Raw genomic sequence first — 24,298 nt, 5'->3', positions numbered from 1 at the left:
CCTCCTCACTCCTTCCCACCTCGAGTCCCTCCCCGTCCTAGTCCATCAGCTCCTTAATAACTGGTGAGTCTCCCATCTCCACCTCTGACATCCTCCACTCCTGCTTCCAGCTACCCCAATCTCTCTGGGGCCACGGCGGTGGCCTCACACAGATCTGCCTCCCACCCCCCCCCCACCCCCAGTCTACACTCTCCCTGGCTGCCAGAATGACCTGCATTTAGAAAAAATGATTTTAGTCAATTAGTTTGATTTAATCATTCCACATTGTATGTGTATATATATCGAAACATCACATTATACCCCGAAATGTACCCCAAATCATGATTTATCAATCAAAAATAATAATTGTTTTTAAAAAATGGTTTTACTTAATTATGAACTATTTTAAACATTCAGTCAAGTTTATAAAATAATATCATAGACATGCAGATTTTATCCTATAATTCCTCTGGTTAAAACCCTCAGTGGGTTCGCACTGCTCTTAGGCTGAAGACTATGTGCTTATCAGGGCCAGCATAACTGGCTGCCTCCTGACCTAAGTGTCTCATGCTGCACCACTGCCCGTCTTCCCCTCCAGCCGCTTGGGAGCCACGGTGCTTCCCTGTGTCTGTGCGTGTGATGTTTTCCCTTCCTGGATTCTTTTCTTGTCCCCACCAACTTCCTCCCTACCAAAAAGAGTAAAGTCCTAGTCATTTTCTTCAATGAAAGCCTCCACTGCCCGCCCAGGGCTCGGCTCCCAGCGGCACACTTTCCTAACGCACACGTCTTTTTCTTCCATGCTCCGTCATGTCATTTAATTACTTTCATGTGAGTATGTGATGATTATTTTGTGCCCTCTACTGTTGCAGTCGTGTCTTACTCCCTCTAAGTGCCATGAGTGGAAAGGCTGTGTCGTGTCAATTTTGTTCAGTGCTGATGTATATCCATGGAAATTCTGTCATTTAGTAGTTATGCTTTGGCTTTAATACTTGGGAAGATTTGTGCTTTCTTCAGGAATCATGAGCCTTTTGCAGATCATACAAAGAGAAAACACACACATGGGCAAAGGTGTCCTGACATTTTCTCCTTTCTGTAACCAATTTCCTAGATGGGGATAAGAATGCCCATGGGGCCGGGCACAGTAGATTATGCACGTTGGGAGGCAGGATGATCACTTGAGGCCAGGAACTTGAAATCAGCCTGGGCAACATAGCAAGACCCTACCTCTAAATAAGAAAAATTAGCTGGGTGTGGAGGCACATGCCTGTAGTGCCAGCTACTCAGGAGGCTGAGCTGGGAGGATCACTTGAGCCCAGGAGCCTGAGGTTGCAGTGAGCTTTGATGATGCCACTGCACTCTTGCCTGGGTGACATAGCAAAACTCTGTTGTAAAAAAAAAGCAATGCCTGTGGAAGACCAGAACAGGCAGCTTTGTCCTGTGTTTGAGAGAGGAAAGAGATCTGAAAGCAAAGGCTGCTCTTTTGGTTAATTCTTACCAACTTTGAGGTTGAGGTCATAGGGCAACGTGTGGTCATTTCATAGCTCAAGTGAGGCTGCGTTCTCTTTAGCAAGACCCCAACATCTTTTGTTTACCCAGCTCTACCGCTTACTAACTGGGTGCCCTTGAACAATTTTCTTAGTTTCTGTGCCTCTCTTTCCTCATTTGTAAAGAGGGAATAGCAGTGGTACTTACCTCATGGGATTGTTTTGAGGATGAAGTGAGTTCTTACTTGTAAAGCTTTTAATAACACTTAATTCATAGTAAGTGCTCAATTAATGTTAGCTATCCCTGTTACAACTATTACTATTGAATAATAAAGGATCAGATTAGCATGAATAAATTAAATACAAAGGGTAAGAAAAAAGCCTTTCTATTCATCAGCATAATTTTCATCCTTTGTCAGTTCTATCAAGAATTACCTGTGAGTAAATAAATCAAGTAAATAAGGTAATACACGTAACCTGCTAAGTATTCAATAAAGGGTAATGAGTAACTGTGGTAGCAATAGCAGCAGCAACAGTTCAGTCTGAATAGGAGATTCAGCTTTTTTCTATCTGTACCTCTGGAGATTGCAAGTAAGTTTCCAGAAACGCATAACAGACCAAAGACCAGCTTCTTCCTGAAATCAGAAGTTCACTGTGCACTTTGGAAAAGCTCAGCCTTTTTTTGACCGTGGTGCTAAACTTATTTTTAAATCTTGCTTTTAGGGACAGATGTTAAAATTCAGCAGCATGGCTCCAGATTTAGACCGTCTAAATGAGCTTGGATATAGGCTACCTCTGAATGATAAGGAAATCAAAAGGATGCAGAATCTGAACCGTCATTGGTCTCTGATCTCCTCTCAGACTACAGAAAGATTCAGGTAGAGTAAACAAGAGATATTCCGGTCTTCGTCCTTTTGTGCTGCTATAACAAAATACCACAGATTGGGCAATTTATAAAGAATAGATATTGATTTTCTCACAGTTCTGAAGGCTAAGAAGTCCAAGATCAAGGTGCCAGCAGGTTCAGTTGTTTGGTAGGGGCTGCTCTCTGCTTTCCAGGTGGCCCCTTCTTGCCGTATCCTTAGGAGGGGAGTGAAGCAACGTCCTCACACGGAGGAGGAAGGTGCAAGGGCAAGAGTGCTAAACACTCCGCGAATCTTCCTTTATAGGGGCCCTGATCCCATTCATGAGGGAGGAGCCCTCATGGCCTAATCACCTCTTAAAGGCCCCACCTCGTAATACTACCACATTGGCCATTGAGTTTCAGGACCTGAATTTTGGAGGGGACACATTCAAACATAGCACCAATGTGTTAATAGAATATAAGTTCATGATTTGTGTATATCTATAAATTCTGGTCTTTCCAATAATACTGACAAAATTTGCACTAAAAGTAATAAATTTAAATTGCAAAGTAGTTTTCCATGTTTGATGTACTAAATAGTCTTTAATAAGAATACTCTTTTAAGTAAGAATATATTAAAGGTACATGTATAATTTTGAGCATTTTGAAAAATTTAACATTTTAAACTTTCACTTTTTAAAAATGTTTCTTTCTTCTTTTTTTTTTTTTTTTTTTTAATTTTACCTCCTAACATGAAAGCTATGTGATGGTCCAATTAGAATTGGAGGCAGAGATTATTTAATCTACTTTTATATGCTAGAAATATAAAAATAAAGAGCAAAGTAATCATTATTCCTTGTCTTTGGTTCTGTCAGTAAGTTGCAGTCATTTTTGCTACAACATCAGACTTTCCTGGAAAAATGTGAAACATGGATGGAATTCCTGGTTCAAACGGAACAAAAGTTAGCAGTAGAGATTTCAGGCAATTATCAGCATCTTTTGGAACAGCAGAGAGCACATGAGGTAGGTTATGCCAGTAGATTTTTGGGAAATAAAAAAGTTTTAGACCTTTGAAAAATGCTACAAAATGCCATGTGGGAGAATTAAAATCCTATACCTTTTACTGAGTCTTCTCAAATGCATGTGTCACTTTTGCCTTCTTTTTTAAGATTGGGGTTTTGATATCTTAGTTACAAAAATCTTGTCCATTTCTCTGCTCCGTAGATGGTTATAAGCATGTATCAGGCTTCAGTACCTTGCAATGTATAATGCCAGAATTATGGCTAAAGACTACTTGCTGGGGGTTGGGTGGAGTTGGTAGAAAGAGTGCAGACAGTTAGACAATTTGCAAATTGGGTTAGAGACTACAACATTAATATTGCCAAGGCTAATTGCTTAAGGGACAATATTTTTATCAAAAGTCTGTAAAAATCATGTGTTCTTTAAAAAGTATATATGAATTTTATAAGAGGAAATTAAGCTATCAATGATCTCCAGGTGTACCTCTTGATCAAATTGCATTATAATATTTCTCAAGAAACACAAAAAGAGAACTATTACTATATATAAAAAGCAAATTAATTAATTTGCTAACAATTAGTCCATATTTTGCTATTTGCTGGTATAACTAAGTTGTTTTGTGTGTTTATGCACATGGAGAGATGGGACTTACCTAAGGGCAGAGAAAAGCTTAATTCATAGCTTAAAAGATAATAAAAATAATTTTAAAGCATTTTGCTGAAATTATAAAAATATAGAATTTAAAGATGTATAAGGTATTTTTAAATTCAGTTTTATTGAGTTGACAGATGGTGAAATAAAAGACAATGGAACAAAACTACAATGAGATAGATACTATTTCATACCCACTACGTTGGCTACAATGAAAAAGATAATAGTGTTGGTGAGGGTGTAGAGAAATTGGAACCCTCTTACAATGCTGATGGGAATGTAAAATGGTGAAGCTGCTTTGGAAAACAGTTTGGCAGTTCCTCAAAATGTTAAACATAGAGTCACTACATAACCCAGTAATTGCACTCCTAAGTATATACCCAAGATAAATGAAAATATGTGTCCACACAAGAACTTGTACAAGTACATTGTTCATAGTGGCAGTATTCACAACAGCCAAAAAGTGGAAACCACCCATCAGTCCATCAATTGATGAATGGATAAGTAAAATGTGATATATTCATATAATAGACTACTACTCAGCAATAAAAAGAAATAAGGTACCGATACATGGTGCAACATGGATGAACCTTGAAAACAGTATGCTAAGGGAAAGACACCAGTCACAAAAGACCACATGTTGCATAATTCCATTTATATGAAATGTCCAGAATGGGCAATGCTTAGATATGAAATAGATTAGTGGTTGCTTAAGGCTGGAGGATTGGGAGAAAATGAGGAATGATTGCTAATGCTGTGGAGTTTCTTTTTGGGGTGATGAAAATGTTCTAAAATTGATTGTGGTAATGGTTGTACAAGTCTTTAAATATAGTAAAAGTTATTAAATTGAGCATTTTAATGAGTGAATTATGTGGCATGTGGATTATATCTCAATAAAGCTATTTTAAAAACAGTGTAAATAATTTGAAAGACCTTCTATTGAAAAACAGTGAGTTCAAAAAGACCAGAAAAAGAAGGGCCTTTTTTTCCTTCAACTTTTTCAAAGGTCCAAAGCTATTCTCTATGTCTGAAAATAGACCACATTTTCCACACAAAATAAACCAGAAAACAAATTGTGCATTAACTTACTGTATTAGGTGCTTTTAAAAGAATGAAGGAAACCTAATTCTACTTTTAGCCATTTGGTTTTAGTAAACCAAAAACTGAACCTTATCTTTAAGCATATCTGAATTGATGATTTAAAAATAAATCATTCCTGTGCTACAGGATTTCACACATTTCCTGATTCAGCTGGAGATACTTTTCATAGTCTTGCTAAAACCAGAATATTTAGAAAGTTATCATAGAACTGGTCACTAAAATTAGGGACTCTAAAGTATGCTCTTCTTTAAATTATAGTTGTTTCAAGCCGAGATGTTCAGTCGTCAGCAGATTTTGCACTCGATCATTATTGATGGGCAACGTCTTCTAGAACAAGGTCAAGTTGATGACAGGTAGGATCTTTGGTAAATTATTATGAAGAGAGTTTCCGCAAATTAGTCATTTTCTTTTTAATGAGCAGATTAGAGGGCATATATCCAATCTTCCTAAGGCAATTGTATGACAGTGGAGCCTCAGTAATAGGAAGAGAGGCTTGTCTGAATCTCTGAAATTACTGAGTATTGTATCTTTTTAGAGAACTGCTGTTATATTATATGAAGGACATAGAGTAATTGGAAATCACCTAGCCAACCTTAGCTAGTCATCTGTAGGGACTGGAATTAATGAATAGATCAGAATGAATTGTATCAGTGATGTAGCAATGGTTTGTAAACAGATGTTTCTAATATTCTTATACAATTACAGAAATTTTATTTGTAAAAGGAGCATAGAGATCACTAGTCCATCTCTCTTACTTACAGATGAAAACCCTGAGACCCACAAATGTGGACTGATTTGACCAAGGTTATTGAGACTAAGTAGCAACACATTCAGGGCTGGAGCTCCAGTGTCTGGTTCTCAGTCAGCACTGGTTTATACTGGGCAGTTTTTTCATCCCATGATAATTCACTTGAAAATGGTTTGGTGCCTTAAATCAGATTACATTCAACCTGGAATACTTCTTCCTTTTCCTTTATGTACCAAATTATCTCTTTATTAAAAATACAGAGGTAAAAATCTAGCTTGGGAATTGACAATTTTATACTATATTTACATGTCTTAGGAACTATATTTATTTTATCCCTTCTACTTTTCATGGTGATATTTGGAGCATGAACTTCATTTGTTTTATTACATTTGTACATCTTTCTCATATTTAGGACCAGTAGTTGTGGTTATACTTGTTAGTGTTTTTTCAAAAAAATTACAAAATAAATCATTTTTATTGAGAGTTTTGTTTTTAACGTTTTAGAAGCCATTTCAGATTTAAGTGGATATTTCTTTGGAAGTACATGAAAGATTTTCGTAGTTAAGCTTGGAACAACAAAATGTGATGTCATATTTATTCTATTCTAAGTAAGCCAAACTTGAATGTGAGCTTTCTTGAGAGTAAAACACATTCAAATGCAATTAACTTTTATCTTTTGCTTTGTCATCTCTTAGCCAACTCTATAGCAATATTATAAATGTTCAAGTCATTAAGTAAAATAAACTTTAATATTCACATGCAAGCCAACATCTATTAAATTTTAAATGCTAACATTTAGGAAAAAACACCAACAAGATGAAAATGGGAAGCTGGACCTAAGGATAAAGAATTTTGAAAGTTGCAAGTGAAAAAATCAGATTAGAACCTGCTGATAATAGGAAAGCCCCAGCTTACAAATCTGTTGTGTTCTAAACGTTAATTGATGAGTTTTAGCATTGGAAACAATGTCACATTTTAAGTCATTCTTCATGCTGGCAGGTAGTTCAGGACAGCTTGGCTGTGCAGAGTGAGGGTGAGGGCTCCGAAGAGGTCTGGGATTGTTACCTGGTAGGCAAAGCAACGTGCAAGGGCCTTTTCATGTTATAGAATATTCTCAGGTCCTGAAGTTACATGTTTTCTCAGTTGACAGATACTTACAACTTTTGGGGAAATATCATGAACTTAATTCATCACATTTGAATTCTGTGATTGATTATTCATCTATACATATAGATAGATAGATAGATCAGAATTTCCTTTCAAAACTGAAAGTCATCATCAAAGCCTAACTAGTTATCTTATGGATCTATTTTTAAAATGAGAGAACAGAAGAAAATTTTTGCTGGGGCTTTATTTAGTACTTTTTGTTTTTAATGCTGGCTGTGTTGAGTGTGACTATGTATTATTCATCTTTTGTTTAAGTTGAATTATTAAATAAGTTTTGGGACTTATAGCACATTTGGTTATAAAATCAAAATTGTTAGTGGCTCTAGATAATAGGAGGCAGTCAAGAATATTCTACGATAGTGAGTCGCATTCAGATTTGGTGCCACCCTCGAGAAGAGAATAGGGTGTCTGAGGAAGAAAAGCAAAATGAATATAATAGACAAAACACAAGTAATGGTACACTTTAATACAAAAACATGCAAATGACACTATAATCAACAAAGAAACTCATTCTATCTGATGCTGGACAAACCCTTACTAACCAGTTCTAGGGCCACAAGTTGAATATTAAATAAAACTTAATAAAGGACTACCAGTGTTTTTTAAAGGTAGAAAACACAGAGGAAGGAAAAACACATTAGAAGATCTGAGACTCTTTAGCCTACAGTTGAGAAAGCTTAAGTAACATTTAATATTTCCAAATATGTGAATGGCGTTTGAACAAATCGTGATGACTAGTTTTCATTTTTCCTAATAACAAAGTGAAGTCAGACTAAAATGTAAAAGGAATGATTTAGATTAATGTGTGGAATAATTTGCTAGAGATTAGGGCTGTTTATTGTGAGGGAATACTGAGAGAGTTTATGGAGTGCAGTTTTTAAAAATCTTTTTAAACTACATAGTTTGATTGAAGTGGCTTATGATTCCAGCTAAGGTAACACAGTTTTGTCCAGCCAAAGTGCTTATGATTTTAGCTGAAGACAGAGGTTCTACATAAGCTTTGCTCCACATGCTTTCCTGCAGGGGGCCCACAAGACCTTGTCATGTTCTGTGCATGTTGCCATGAGGTGCTCAGGGTTTGGAGCTATTCTCACAGCACCTGTGACTCTCTACCCCTCCCCTCCCATGCTCTCAGGAAGGGAGTAAAGGACAGTGACCTTATTGTAAATTTTCCTTCAACCTGTGCTGAGACTTGATAACTCTCACCATTTGCAAACACTGGTAGTTTAATTTTTAAAGTTACTTCCAGTAGACCCGATAATAGATCCCATCATGATATTTGAAGACCTCTGCCTTGGGTCACTTCTCAGAGATTAAAGTCATGCCAAGTGTACACATTGGCTGATTATGTAACTGCATCCAAGATATCAGTGTTTTTCACCACGTAATTATTTCTTTGCCAGGGATGAATTCAACCTGAAGTTGACGCTCCTCAGTAATCAGTGGCAGGGAGTGATTCGCAGGGCCCAGCAGAGGCGGGGCATCATCGACAGCCAGATTCGCCAGTGGCAGCGCTACAGGGAGATGGCAGAAAAGCTTCGTAAATGGCTGGTTGAAGTGTCCTACCTCCCCGTGAGTGGTCTCGGAAGCGTCCCTATACCACTGCAACAAGCGAGGACCCTCTTTGATGAAGTGCAGGTAAGGTGCAAACACACTGTTCTCAAACCTCTTACGCATTTCCACTGCACACTTTACCTTAGCCTTGGTTCCTCAGAAGGACTCTGGAGTGACATTGGAATTGGGACAAACATTGTTCTCAAATGTCAACAGGAATATACAAAATGCTTGTGTTGCAAAGCCCTCGCTTAGTGATGAAATGACAGTGAGCCTTCACACAGCAAGGCCTGCAGCCGCTCGCTGAGACCGAGCACGGATGGAAAGCCTACGGCGAGGAAAGGAAAACTTTGTGTTGATTATGTATATTTTACTCATGAGCGATTTAAACACGTAACTGAAGTACCAGAGAAGGTAGAAGGCCCTGTCCTGTTTGAGCTCTGTCCCTTCCCGGGGAGCCCTTTACTTTCCCCAGCACCCCAGACAGATACCTCCCAGCACTCTAGCCGGTCCTTTTCAGTGTCTCACAGGCTTCTCTTCCTTGAAAGACACTGTTCTCTGGTTCCTTTCTCCTCCAGCTTTCTCTGAGAGACCTCATCAACAGACATGGCTTCAACTACCCCCTACCAGTGGACAAGGGGCAAATTTGTATCTTCTGGTCACATTCATCTGCTGAGCTTTCAACTCTTGTATCCAACCAACATTTGGATTTCTAGCTCTGTGCTCCACAGATATAATGCACCCTATGGGTCCCAACAGAGCCTGTGATCTCTGGACCAACCATTCTCTCTTTCCCATGTACCCAGGGGAAGTGTTATCACTGGTCTATCAGTGTAGGAATCCTGGAGTCATTTACGAGCTGTACTTCCTTGTCTCTCACTTCCCCCCATGTCTAATCTGCCCCAATTTTCCCTTCCTGCTGCCACTGCCTTGGCTGTGTTGCCTAGATGGATAATAGCTTCCTAACCTGTCTTAGTGTATACAACATATGTCTTTCTTCCATTCTACCTTCACTCTGATGCTGAGTGCTTTTATGAAAACTTTAATCCAAACACATCACTTCCTGCTTAATATTCTTCTATGAATCTCAGTTACTTTGATTATAAAATCCAAATTCCCAAGCAAGACATGGTCCTTCCTCGTCTTCTGCCCCTCTCTCACATGCACTTCCTACTCCAGACACTGAAAACCATGTCCAGCTTCCCGAAGTCATAGTATTTCTTTCGTATAGTGAATTCATGTGCCCAGCCTCATTTCTCTATGGGAAACAACCTCTCCTCTGCTCCTGGTCACACTTCTCTCACCACACCAAGTCCTTCTTAATCTGGGTGAGTTCATATGTCTTTCAACATTCATTCTGCCTTTACCACTTTGAAGAAGCCTCTCTCACTCTCTGCGTACTCCCGTCTGGGCCCGGTGTCCCCCTGTATTCCAGTTACCAGTCTCACAGAGGAATTTCCATATTGCATGCTGATGGTATTTCACTTGGGGCAGAAACTAAGCCTGTCCCCGTTGTACTCTCATTCATTTATACATTGGTGCATTCATGTATAAAGTATCACCTCAGTAAATGCTTATTGGATGAAAGAGGACATGCTATGTATGCTAATATTTAGGGCCACTTAAAAATACTTGCAATAGGGAAATGGCACAGAAAAGAAGGAGAAAGTAACAAGCTGCGGTTCCTTTCAGTTCAAAGAAAAAGTGTTCCTGCGACAGCAAGGCAGTTATATCCTAACTGTGGAGGCCGGCAAGCAGCTCCTGCTCTCTGCAGACAGCGGAGCTGAGGCCGCTTTGCAGGTGGAACTCACTGAAATCCAAGAGAAATGGAAATCAGCCAGCATGAGTCTGGAGGAACAGAAGAAAAAACTGGCCTTCTTGTTGAAAGTAAGTTCCTCTAAAAAAAAAAACAAAAAACAGAATTTTCTTTTAACACTTATACTGCTTTTTCCTCCCATTGTTATCCTGAAAATCAAATAACGCAAAGATCATTAAGTAATACCTTGCAGTATTTTGCTCTCCTGTGTTTTATTTAAGACTTTGTCCTGTCTTGCACGAACTGGAAAAGTTTCTCAATTTTCAGCATTTCATCTTTCCGGAAAATCCTCCAACAAAGTAATTTAGAGTCTAATAAGACTGTCCAAACTATGAATTCTGATTAATGACCAGTGTGAGGCCTTAGCCATGTATGACTTTATAAATCCATACAGAAATTCAAAGAGTGGATACTGCTCCCTAATCTAAGACTCTAAAGTGGTTTTCAAGATTGATATCTCTTCTTTTATAGCAGCGGAAAACCAACCCAAAAAGATACTCTTGATTTAGCTTAGCTTATCCAAGCCAGTTGCCTTGAGATAAAATCTCCAGGAGGTATATTAAGCCCTTCATTGGATACAGATTGCATACTGATCACACAGTTAATCTGGAAAATGTAGATTTATCCAGACCTCCCACAATATGCTTTTATCCCTCACTCTCCAATTCCATGTCTAAGACATAATTAAATCAACAGTTTAAAAAGGACATTGCCTCTACATTCAGATAAACCCAAGTTAAAAACATAGCAAACCAAGTGACCTGGTTAACTCAACCTACCTAAGCCTCAATTTCCACATCTGTAAAGTGGGTATAATTTCACCTCCTCCCTGTGGCCATTGTGAGGATTTAATGAAACAATGAAGATAAATCATGTGGTACCATATCTGGCATATATTGAGCACTAAATAAATGATAGTAATTATCATGGTTGAGGTTATTATCATTTTAAAAAGTGAACACAGCTAAATGCTAAGGTCTTATATATATTGATAATCACCAGCACTTCAATGAGATTATTAAATTTGGCCTGTTGCATGTTTGAATCAAAGGTAATAACTACTAATAAAATTAATGGAAGGGATTTGGTTGTTTTTTTTTTTTTAATGCTTAAAGAATGCACACCCATTGGGTTTATTCTACTGAATTTTTTTTAATAATATATTACCTTCAATGTAAGAAGCAATCAATCACAAATGCCACTGAAATAAAGAACTATTATTTGCACACAGCGCAATTCATCAGTAATATAATATGTCTGATTCTTTTTTCTTCCTTCTGCTTTTAGGAAAGAATTTAAAACATTGTAATTCATTCTGTAGAGAACATGTTAATCATATATTTTTTTAAATTTGTGTTGTGATTTTTGGAGATACTCCCAAGACTTAATAAGGCATGATGTCTGAGTCACTGCATTGCTTTGCTTATCTGTCTGTTTGTTGATGTATAAAACAACCACTTTGATAGATGTTTGCAGGCCATGACATTGAGTTATTTCCTTATAACTCATGTAGTAAAAAGACTTGGTTATAGCTTCAGAATCTAAGTCATCCTTGGAAAGAAGAATCTTTATTCTTCTTTTGTTAAAGTTCATTTCATTTTGAATCATATACTACCATCCTGTTTGCCTGAGAAGGACTTTATGAATCTAAATTTTAATGTTTATCCAGCCTCAATTTAGTATATCTTTTCACTGCAGCTATAATACTTACCTATTTTTAGCTCTCAATGCTTTTAGTAAATATGTCAAAATACAGCCATTATCATTCCATGCCATGCACATTCATCTTCTACACCGTCATCTCTTAATTTTCTTGTGAAAAATAGGAAGCTGAAACATTATGGAATGCATGTTGACATATTTCACAATGTGTGATGATTTTATTAAGAATGTTGTTCCATTTACACAGAAAGAGGATCTTTTTATCTACCCTCACTCTGCTTAGCATTGATGAACTAAGTGTAGTCTGGGAACACAAAGATATTTTAAAATAAAAGGGAATTGGAACAAATCTGTCCATGATAGATAAAAGGTTTTTAAGGCTTTTTTTTTTTTTTTTTTTTTTTTTTCTGATATTTGGGAAGAGGGAATGTAGTCACACACTCAAGGAAGTTCCATAAAGGAATTTTAAAGAGAAAAGAGACTCCTGGGCCAAACTCTCAGTTTATTAGAAACCAAAAGACATTTTGAGTAAGAAGGTATGTAAGTCAGCCCTGCTTCCAGAGACAGTTGTGGTAATAGTACCTACGGGTTGTTATGCTGAAAGTAAGTGTCAGAAGAGAAGACAGAAAGAATCCAGACAAGAAAATCCTGGTGATGATGAAAGAGAGATTGTGAGGGAAGATGCAAGGTGCTCTCACACCTGGTAACGGTGATCCCAGCTGGGCTTCTAGTTGTCTTTCTGTGGAACTCAGTAATTCATGGTGTGGGGAATGGCCACTTGGGAGGGGCCCTGAGGAGGAGGAGGCCAGGAAATGACAATAGGACAAATGGATGGTATTGGACAAAAACAATGAGATCTGTTTAGTTGAATTTAATTTTCATTGGCCCTGAGACACTAATATGAGTTAATGTGTAGGTAAGGTGCTATGAAGAATCAATCTCTACTGTGATTCCTTTCATTTTTTTTCTTTTACTTTTTTTAATTACCAAAAAATACGTTGTCTAATAAAAAAAAATTCAGTAATAACTGAAGTATGTGGAGTAAAAAATGAAATTTCTCTTACACTACCATCCAAATTCTACTGTCTTCTCCAAGTCACCATTGCTACCAGTTTGGCATGTAACCTTTCAAAACATAACCACAGAATGTAGGTTTTCTTTTGTCAGTACACGGAGGTCTACTGCATTGTGTCCAGCCACTCGCTGCCACCCACCCAGCTGTGTTCCCTCCAGAGCACTTATCACCACTTCACATAGTAGAGATACATTTCTTAAATTTGCATTCTCTCTTCTTCCACTTTTTGATTTGTGTGGGTTTTCATGTATTATACGTTTAATCCTTTGCTACATATGTTTCAATACTAACCACATAAGGCCAGTCAAATGCCGTGCCTTTTGTAGTGTGTTTCCCCTTCTGTAACAATTGAAATCTATGTGGCTAATACTATTTATATATCTAATTAAATTAGAGTCAAGGCTATATTATTTGTACATTCCATCTCTCTCCTCTTACCCAAATGTGTTTTCATTCTGAATGAGATTCCATATCCTCCTTTATATCCCTTACAATGCATTCAAGAGAGGGGAACACTGGGTGCATATGTGGGTAGGGTTAGGAAACAGACAAAGTACTGGGATTGCACTCCTGCCTCTACACACAGGCTGGGATTCAGATACTATTTTTGCATACCCGTGATATTCTGGGCTTTGTGCTTGGTGCTTTGACACCCATTTCCTCCTCTGTCCTCCAACAAATGTAGAGAGTTTATTATTTCCATTTTCATAGGGAAAATTGAGACATAGAGCATTGTCTGTTTAAAGCCACATGGATAGTAGGTAACAGAGTCAGTTTTGAATCCCACTCTGATGACCATGGCGTGCTGTCTACCCTGACAATGGGTGTGGGCACACCCTCACACTGCTCATGGCTGTGACTGTAATCCTTTCTCAGGAAATTAAGGAAAGTCCTCTTCTTTTCTTTTTTCTTTTCTTTCCTTTCCTATTTTATTCTATTCTATTCTTTCTTTTCTTCTTTTCTTTCCTTTTCCCCAATTTCCTACATCAAAGCAATTTATGCCATCTCTTTCTCTTCCCATGCTAGGACTGGGAAAAATGTGAGAAAGGAATAGCTGATTCTCTGGAGAAACTGCGAACTTTCAAAAAGAAGCTTTCTCAGCCTCTGCCAGATCACCACGAAGAGCTCCATGCAGAGCAAACACGTTGCAAGGTAAACGACTGGATTGAGATTTTCACTGTTTTCCATCTGTGTGCCTCTGCTGGAACAATGTCTTTGAGGCCATAATCCAGTCAGACTCCCATGGCTGTCGACATGCAGATACAAGACCCTGGTGCATTGATGCATGACATAAGGGCAGACAACTCTGGCAAAACTTGCATTGCTGATTTATGGCAGTTGATGAAATTATAGACTAGCTTATGGATTACTCTGAGGAAGCAAATGAAAATTTAAAGCGCAACATTAAAAGATACTGAAAAGCTGTGTCAACAGCAATAAAAGAAATCTTTTTAAAGCATCAACACTGGGGAGTCATTCTAGCAAAAGAGTCTAGTTTATAGCAAGAAGAATAAGGATCAGCAGCCTGGAACATCTGTAGACAGTGGCCCTCGGAGGAACACACCCTGCCCTCCAGGCCATTCTACAAGGAAGAGGGAAAAATAGCTGATCTCAGTTATTGCATGGAGACACACAATCCTTAAATTACTCAGAGCTCTAACTACTTAAAGATTATGATTAACACCTCAAATGGTACTTGGAAGCAAATCAGCAGCTAATACAGACCACTCCCCGCATTATAAGCTCACGAAGACCAACAAGATTTAGTGGCTATAAGATTTCTTCCATTCATACCTCTGTAGCCAAGTGGAGTGCCCAAACAGCAATTCCCTGCAGAGCTAGGCCAACCAGATCAAAAGTACCTTTAAAAATCCTTTTCTGTTTTACTCTATAGCTAATGGAAGGCAAAAAAAAAAATGCTTTTCTTCCAAATTAAACATGTCTTAGGTTCCCCAGGCATTTGCAAATTATTGCTCTAGAGTAATTGTATTTATTTATTTTCCTTTTTTATTTCAGCACATTATGGGGGTATAAATGTTTAGGTTACGTATATGGCCCTTGCCCCACCTGAATCAGAGCTTCGATATATTCCAATATATTGAGATAACAGGGAGGAAGGGAAGTCAATTGTTCTTTTCAATGAGTGTGGTTTTATGAAGACAGAGGGAGAGCCCCCTCCAGCACCTGCTGATCTTTAATTCCAAATACTCGTTATACCAAGGAGTCATGTTTTGGGGTGAAACTTCCTGAGCTCCTTCACTTGGATTGTAATCAGATGTTCTTTGCTTCACTTTGGCTAAGAATTCCTAGGTATTTAAGAGGGACTAATTGTTATAGAAGTCTAGAACTCATGACAAGTATAGATATAAGAAGTTTTCCTTTCACATTAAAATTCAAGGATATTCTTTGAAACTCGAAAAAGATAGATTTAGGAAAATTAAAAGGTAGTATATATCATTGATGGAAAGTGAGTGAAATACTATATTCAGATTTTACATTCAAAGTATGCAATGGTGGCAAAGATTAAAAAGAGTTTATTTTGAACCTGCAATTGTAAATTTATTAAAAAGTATTAACGAAAATTTTTACAGAGCAGGAAGGTGCATTTATTAGGCTTCTCCTATGTGCCAGTGGCTGTACTAGTGTTATCTCAGCATGAACACAACAAGCTCGTGAAAGCATTCTGTTATACCCTTTTGCAGATGAGAAAACTGAGGCTTCGTGAAGTTTAATAACTTTTCAAAGTTAGTAAATATCAGGGTTGCCTGAATCTACAGGCTCTATTTTTACCACACTGACTCATCTAATGGATAGATGTATTAGTTGTTGGGGGTGTTACTGTTTCCTTTTTAATCAATATACCAAATCTGAGTTGGGAGCTAGAAATTGGTATAAAAGGAGGAAAATCTTTACATAGATATAACAATTTAATATGTCTAAGGCTATAAACAGAAATGTCACATATTTAATTCACCTAGATGGTTTGGTTTTTCAGCCAAATACTGTTGCCATGGAACCTCATTTTTCATCTCCCAAAATACATGACAGTTATAAACACACCCTGCTATTGAATTTGTAGATTAAAAAAAATTATTTCAGTCTAGTTCTCTGCTACTCTTCCCCAAACCATGCTCAGCAGCAAAACAAAGCAATTACCTGGAAAATTTAGGCTAAAACCTTGTTTGCCTAAATTGCCAGGGAAGTTAGCCTCAGACAGCGTCGTTAATTGCCTGTGCCTTTGAAAACCTGTCTCCTGTATGAAGAAACATAAAGGGAGGAAAATGCCACGTGAAATATTCTATTCATACATGAAATCAACTAGAATCTAAAAACAACAAGTGGTTATACAAATTGCAAAACTGCTCATTGGTCAAAGCATTCCAAAAACTAATGTCAACTCATTCAAATATCGTTATATGGATTTTGTTCTTTAATCATTCCCCAAAGAGACAGGGTACATATTCCTTTTTTACTAACTTAAAGAAATCTCTGATCCTGCAGAAAATGTATTCAGTGCATTATTTTAAATTGAGTAGTAACAACAGCAACAGATCATCTCAGCTATTACATTATAAGTATAGATCACAGAATATAGCAACTCATCGTGTTTGGAAAAGAAAGTTAAATTTAGGTGTCTTTTTTTAAAAAAAATATTTTATCAGCGTGATCCATAACTCAGCGAAAGAAGAAAGGATGGGTTAGGGTTTATGAAGTCAGCTTAAAGTAAAGAAGATCAATACAGTGATGAAACTTCAATTTAAAAATAAACATCAGAAAAAGATCAATGAAACGGTAAATATACCGCAGGAAGAGTCTACAAGCAATCATATTTTATCAGAATCAAATTACATATGAAGCAAATAAAATGCAAGCAAGCCTCCATTTATTGTGCTTTGCTTTACTGCACTGTGCAGATACTGTGTTTTTACAAATCAAAGGTTTGTGGCGACTGCATGGAGCAAGTCTGTCAGCACCATTTTTCCAACAGCATGTGCTCACTTTATGTTTCTGTGTCACGTTTTGGTAATTCTCACAATATTCCAAACTTTTTACTATTATTATATCTTTTATGGTGATCTGTGATCCATGATCTTTCATGTTATTATTGTAATTGTGTGGGAGCATGATCCGCTGCGTCCATATAGAAAATGATGAAATTAATCACCAAATGTTGCTTGTGTTCTGACTGCTCTACCAACTGGCCATTCTCCCACCTCTCTCCCTCTCCTCAGGCTTCCCTATTCCCTGAGACACAACAATATTGAAATTAGGCAAATTAATAACCCTACAGTGGCCCCTAAATGTTCAAGTGAAGGGAAGAATTACATATCTCTCACTTTAAATAAAAAGCTAGAAATGATTAAGCTAGTGAGGAAGAGCTATTGCAAGCCAGGATAGGCCAAAAGCTAGGCTTCTTATGCCAAACAATTAGCCTAGTCGTGAGTGCAAAGGAGAAGTTCTAGAAGGAAATTAAAAGTGCTACTCCAGTGAACACATGAATGATAAAATGAAACAGCCTTATTGCTAATAGAAGAACGTTTGAGTGGTCTGGATAGAAGATCAAACCACAACATTCCCTTAAGCCAAAGCCTAATCCAGAGCAAAGCCCTCATTCCCTTCAAGTCTATGAAGGCTGGAGAGGGGAGGAAGCTGCAGAAGAAAAGTTTAAAGCTAGCAGAGCTTGGTTCATGTGGTTTAAGGAAAGAAGCCGTCTCCATAACATAGAAGTGTGAGGTGAAGCAGCAAGGCTGCTGGAGAAGCTACAGCAAGTTAGCCAAAGGTCTAGCTAAGATAATTGATGAAGGTGGCTGCACAACACAAGAGATTTTCCATGTAGACGAAACAGCCTTCTATTGGAAGAAGATGCCATCTAGGACTTTTTTAGTCAGAGAGACTTCAAAGCTTCAAAGGACAGGCTGACTCTCTTGTTAGGGGCTAATGCAGCTGGTGACTTTAAGTTGAAGCCAATACTTATTTACCATTCTGAAAATCCTAGGGCCCTTAAGAATTATGTTAAATATACTCTGCCTGTGCTTTGTCAGTGAAACAACAAAGCTTGGATGGCAACACTCTGTTTACAGTATGGTTTACTGAATATTTTAAGCCCACTTTTGAGACCTGCTCAGAAAAAAAAGACTCCTTTCAAAATATTACTGTTCATTGACAATGCGCCTAGTAATTCAAGAGCTCTGATGGAGATTGATGTTGTTTTCCTACCTGCTAACACAACATCTATTCTGCAGCCCATGGATCAAGGAGCAATTTTGACTTTTGAGTCTTAGCATTTGAGAAATATGCTTTGTAAGGCTAATGCTGCCATGGATAGTGATTCCTCTGATGGATCTGGGCAAAGTAAACTGAAAACCTTCAGGAAAGGAATCATTCTAGATGCCACTGAGAACATTTGTGATTCATGGGCAGAGGTCAAAATATCAATGTTAGCAGGAGTTTGGAAGAAGTTTATTCCAACCCTCATAGATGACTTTGAAGGGTTCAAAACTTCAGTGGAGGAAGTCACTGCAGAAGTGGTAGAAATAGCAAGAGAACTAGAATCACAAGTGAAGCCTGAAGATGTGACGGAATTGCTGCAATCTCATGATGGAAGTTGAACGGATGAGGAGCTGCGTCTTCTAGCTGAACAAAGAAAATGATTTCTTGATATGGAATCTACTCCTAGTGAAGATGCTACAAACACTGTGGAAATGACAACAGAGGATTTAAAATATTACATAAACTTGGTTGATAAAACAGCAGCAGGGTTTGAGAGGATTAACTCCAATTTTGAAAGAAGTTCTACTGTGGGTAAAATGCCATCAAACAGCATGGCATGCTACAGAGAAATTGCTCTTGAGAGGAAAAGTCGATCTACATTACAAATTTTATTGTCTTATTTTAAGAAATTGTCACAGCCACCCCAGCCGTCAGCAACCACCACCCTGATCAGTCAGCAGCCACCAACATCAAGGCAAGACCCTCCACCATGAAAAAGATTAAAACTCACTGAAGGCTCAGATTATCATTAGCATTTTTTAACAATAAAGTATTTTTAAATTAAGGTGTGTACAGTTTTAGACATAATGCTGTTATACACTTAATAGACTACAGTGTAGTGTGAACATAATTTTTATATGCATTAGGAAACCAAAAAACTCTCTATAGTGCAACATGCACTTTATTGCAATGGTCTGGAACCAAACCAAACCTGCAGTATCTCCAAGGTACACCTGTTCAAATAGAGGGATATGGAAGGAAATTATGTCAAGAGGGGATTCAAAACCATTTCATAAATTGTTGACAGTAGATGTCCATGGGTATTTAAAAAAATTTTTTTTTAATTTAGGAATTAGAGAATGCAGTTGGGAGCTGGACAGATGACTTGACACAGCTGACACTGCTGAAGGACACCCTCTCTGCGTACATCAGTGCCGATGACATCTCCATCCTTAATGAACGCATAGAACTTCTGCAAAGACAGTGGGAAGAACTATGCCACCAGGTAAGATAAGTTCTAAAGATGGAATTACCTCAAAACAGTGGAGAACTGGGAAATGAATGAGAATGTCAAATGGCTTTGCCCAGATCTGGACCTATCCTGTAACTCATAGTATGGATGAGGAAAGAACCCTGTGGTTATTACCAGAATATTTTAGATTATTACAACTATATTTAATATTACATTTTATATTCACTTTTCTTCCTTTCACTTTTGCTAGCTGGCATAATATTTTTAAGAGAAAGCACAATGTTGTGGTTCACAGATGTGGTTTTGTTAGGGTGGTATCATTTGATACCACCTATATGTGAAAAACCATTGTGTGTGCAATTTCAGGTTATACTGTGGAGCTGGTTTTGTTCATGGAACATCCATTGTTACTCTTGATTTGCTGTAGTTGTTGCCTAGTAATTCATGGGCATATGACATTTTTAGTCATACTTTATTCATTAAGTACCTTCTATGTGCACCATACCTTAAAAGAGATCCCACATTAGGTTTTGAGTTGGAAATGAAGGGGAAAATATTGGTGGAAAGGCAGCAAGAAAACACCCTAGGCAAAAAGGCATAACAGATTAAAAGGCTCACAAGTTAAGAGCAGGTGGCTGCCTCAGTACCTTGAGGTCGTCCTCTCCAGGAGGTAGGGGCTGTGTCTGTCTCGTTACTTGTGTACCCTGAGTACCATGCCTGGCACATAATAGGCTATGATACATATTAAATATTTGTTAAATGGGTCTGTTGTATTAATTATTGTGAATTTAACAAACTGTAATACATTTGTCCGCCATCAGGTTCACAATTGAGCTGAGACTGAAATCAGTGTAGAAAGAAGAAAACCAGGAATAAATAGGGAAAAATAATGTATAAGAATATATAAAGATAGGCCAGGTGCGGTGGCTCATGCCTGTAATGCTAGCACTCTGGGAGGCTGAGGCGGGTGGATCTCTGGAGGTCAGGAGTTTGAGACCAGCCTAAGCAAGAGCGAGACCTCGTCTCTACTAAAAATAGAAAGAAATTATCTGGCCAACTAAAAATATATATAGAAAAATTATCCGGGCATGGTGGCGCATGCATGTAGTCCCAGCTACTCGGGAGGCTGAGGCAGCAGGATCGCTTAAGCCCAGGAGTTTGAGGTTGCTGTGAGCTAGGCTGATGCCACGGCACTCAATCTAGCCTGGGCAACACAGCGAGACTCTGTCTCAAAAAAAAAAAAAAAAAAAAAAGAATATATAAAGATGTAGGCAAGCTGGCCAGGCACAGTGACTCACACCTGTTGTCCCAGCACTTTGGGAGGCCAAGGCAGGAGGATTGCTTTAGCCTAAGAGTTCGAGACCAGCCTGGGCAACATAGTGAGAGCCTGTCTTTACAAAAAATAAAAAAGAAAGAAAAATAACCTGGGCATAGTGGTGTGTACCAGTAATCCCAGCTACTTGGGAGGCAGAGGCGGGAACATTGCTTGAGCCCAGGAGTTCCAGCCTGGGTGACAGAGCAAGACCTTGTATCTATTTTAAAAGAGAAAAAAAAGATACAAGCAAGCTAAGGGCAGTGGGGATAGCAGAGAATAAGCGAAATGTTTCTTGAAGTAGATAAATCTTTTTTTCTTAATACAATTAATTTTTATTTTTTTCTTGAGACATTATCTCACTCTTGCTCAGGCTGGTCTCAAACTCCTGAGCTCAAGCAATCCGCCCGCCTCAGCCTCCCAGAGTGCTAGGATTACAGGTGTGAGCCATCGTGCCCAGCCAGAGAGGATAAATCTTGAAATGAGTCCCGAGATGGGAAGTGGTGGAGATAGAATGGGAGAAAACAAACAGATGTGTTTGACGACAAGGTTGCAGCTGGAGCGAAGGCGGGAAGCAGAGGGCCTGGCTGGGTGGAGTGGGTGTGGGAAGGCTGAGGAGGGGGCTGCTGAGCAGAGGCCTCTTCTGCCCGCCTACCCTCACGCCCGTGTGCCCGTGCCACCGGTGCTATCCTAAAATCTCTTCTCTCTCTCATCCCACCACTCTCTCTGACTTTAGGGATGCTTAGCCTCACGCTTCAGGAGCCGTTAAGCAGTTTAAGAGGCTCAGAGTCTTTTGGTTTTTGTGATGTAAACAAGAAGTGTGTTCTTAGGAAAATTTCTGTGTGCATGCTTTGATTAAAACCCAGATTTTTCTCAGACCACAAATCAAGGGAAAACCCTGGAGCACACTTGGTAGATGTGCGGACAGTTTCCTGTGAATATATGCTTTTATGGTTTTAAAAAGGGGATATGAAGAGATAACTTTCACCAACATGTTAATGATTTGAGTTCAAAATGAATTTAGCTACTTTTCACGGAGTTCCATGTTCTCGGTGAATATTTTGAAGGTTAAGAAGATTATGGCTATGCAATACTTTTTGATTTAGGAAAATTTGTATAAAAATGCCATGGAGTTGTTATTAGTTGTGAAATTATATGTTTATATGTCGTAAAATTATTCACCAGACTTAGATATATCTGGGCAACAGTCTGTTTGTAAATACATTTCGAAGGCTGCTGTTGATTATATGATATGCTGTGAAGAGATTAATACCTTGCACCTAGTAGAGTAAGAAGTTAAAAAGAGGAAGCCAACTAAATATAGAAACTTTGTGTATTGAAGTGTTTTAAGGCATGAAGCGAAAGCATACTTATCTCCTATATCTTAGTCCATTTTGTGTTGCTACAACAGAAATACTAGAGGCTGGATAATTTATAAAGAAAAGAAGTTTATTTGGCTCACAGCTCTGCAGACTGTACAAGAAGCATGGTGCCAACATCTGCTTCTGGTGAGGGCTTCAGGAAGCTTCCAGTCAAGGCTGAAGGGGAAGGAGGAGCAAGTGTGTCACATGTCGAGAGAAGGAGCAAGAGAGAGGGGAGGAGGTACCAGACTCTTTTAAACAACCAGCTCTTGTGTGAACTACCGGAGTGAGAACTCACTAATCACCACTGGGAGGGCACCAGGCCATTCATGAGGGATCGGCCCCCATGACTCCGACTCCTCCCACCAGGCCCCACCTTCAAGACTGCGGGTCAGATTGCAACATGAGATTTGGGAGGAAAAACATCTGCTGTTGATTATATATGCTGTGAACAGATTAATACCTTGCTCTTGTGAGTAGACTGAAACGTGAAAAGAGGAAGGCAATTGAATATATAGTGTTTCTAGAAACTTTCTATATTGAAGTGTCTTAAGGCATGAAGCTAAAGCATGTTTATCTCATATTACCTCCATCTAAATAAAAGTATTTAAACCAGTGAGAGTTTAGTCATGGGTTTGCTCAAGGTGCCAGGATATAACTCTAAGGAGAGAAAGAGATTAGTTTCTAGTTCTTGAGTTAGTTGTTTCTGGTGAACATTCTGTCAAGTATGAAACCACAAAAGGAAATGAGCTTGCACCCATGTTTCATTGTAAAAGTCAAAAAACTTGAGTTAAACCTGGTATTATCCATGCTAAGGAGCAAGTAGTCCGCTCCTATTCTGACGGAAGCCGTTGATGCAGAGTCAGGAGTAACTGGAACGGTGGTGGGAATGAGGAAGACAGGCTGTAAGTAAACCTTGCAGGGTGGAGTCGATGCGTAAAAGTGGACTCCCCTAGTCATGTGTCACGCCTGTGTGCAGCCTCAGCTTATGCTTGCTCTCATTCCTGCTTTGGTTTGTAGATCTGCGAGTAATTCTAGTTGAAATATAAACATATATCATCATCGTAATTGCTCGTTTTTTCAAAATGTCATGGCAAAAATAATTGAAGTAGAAAAGGATGTATTTCCTGTTCAGCTGCCTCACACTTTGGTAGCCAGTACCTGTCAGCTGTTGGCAATGCAGTGTATTTGCGTCCTTGAGAAAACATAAATATGTACGAACTGAGAAATGATTTGAGGATTTCGGCTGAGTCCAAAGAAAGAGATGGTCATGTTAACTCATCGTTTACAAGCCAAAAGGCAAATACCATCCTCCTGATGAATTTTTATCTTTTGAAAAGCTTTTGGCCTGGGTTTGCCCCCAGCTTGTAGCCTAGCTGTTTCAGGTATAGCTCCACAGTAAGCAAAGGAAAGCAACGCTTTTGTGGTGTGTGATAAACACTGGGAATGTATATTCAAGCTGTTTAGTGGAGATATTGAACACATGAGTGTCGAGAAGAAAAAGATTAAAAATTTAAATGCTGCCCTGTGGTCATGTATAATAGTAGTAGCAGCAGCAGCAGCAGCAGCATAGTAATGGAGAGCTTTTGCTAGGTCTGTAGTGTATACCAGTCACTTTCTTAGCTTACTTTCTGGTTTATAGTGTATTAACTGTACATAGGACAGTGCTTAGCACATTGCAGACACTTGTTTACCACTAACAATAAACACTTGTTTAATGAATTTTGGAACAGTCATAAGATTAATTTACAAGCGAGGAGAGTAAGGCTTAGAGAAGATGAGTAACCTTGCCCTGGTCATATCATTGATAAGGGATGGAAACAGATTTGGAATTTCAGCTATTTCTGGATATTTGATCATAATGTCATATTGCAACCTGTATCAAAAGACTTGAATTTTGCTGGTTCTATCTCGTACTGACTGTAAACAGATGTCTCAGATGTGTCCAACTTTCACTCTCCTTGTCTCTGGAATGGGAATAAAAATACCTACCTCTCAAAGTAATAGGTAAAATCTTCTATTAAATGGTCATCTTCCCAGCATCTGCTGGGAGTAAAGCCC

At 38.5% G+C, this 24,298-nt stretch overlaps 1 protein-coding gene across 2 annotated transcripts in view; it reads left to right on the top strand.

Annotated features, from left to right (window-relative positions):
• The window catches only part of SYNE1 (spectrin repeat containing nuclear envelope protein 1), a 425,086-nt gene that overhangs the window by 344,682 nt on the left and 56,106 nt on the right, over positions 1-24,298 (top strand). The window contains exons 120-126 of one of the 2 annotated variants that reach the window (XM_069488737.1): positions 2,187-2,341; positions 3,183-3,330; positions 5,338-5,432; positions 8,398-8,632; positions 10,241-10,435; positions 14,128-14,253; positions 19,442-19,597. In XM_069488737.1, the coding sequence (XP_069344838.1) occupies positions 2,187-2,341; positions 3,183-3,330; positions 5,338-5,432; positions 8,398-8,632; positions 10,241-10,435; positions 14,128-14,253; positions 19,442-19,597 (1,110 nt within the window). Of the gene's footprint in view, positions 1-2,186; positions 2,342-3,182; positions 3,331-5,337; positions 5,433-8,397; positions 8,633-10,240; positions 10,436-14,127; positions 14,254-19,441; positions 19,598-23,003; positions 23,143-24,298 lie in introns of those variants that run through there. The other variant, XM_069488739.1, reaches the window with a different exon arrangement.

Source organism: Eulemur rufifrons, chromosome 15 (assembly GCF_041146395.1).
Source record: "Eulemur rufifrons isolate Redbay chromosome 15, OSU_ERuf_1, whole genome shotgun sequence".
Taxonomy (NCBI): Eukaryota; Metazoa; Chordata; class Mammalia; order Primates; family Lemuridae; genus Eulemur; species Eulemur rufifrons.
The sequence above is the reverse complement of the archived record's forward strand: the minus strand, read 5'-3'. Positions and strand labels throughout refer to the sequence as shown.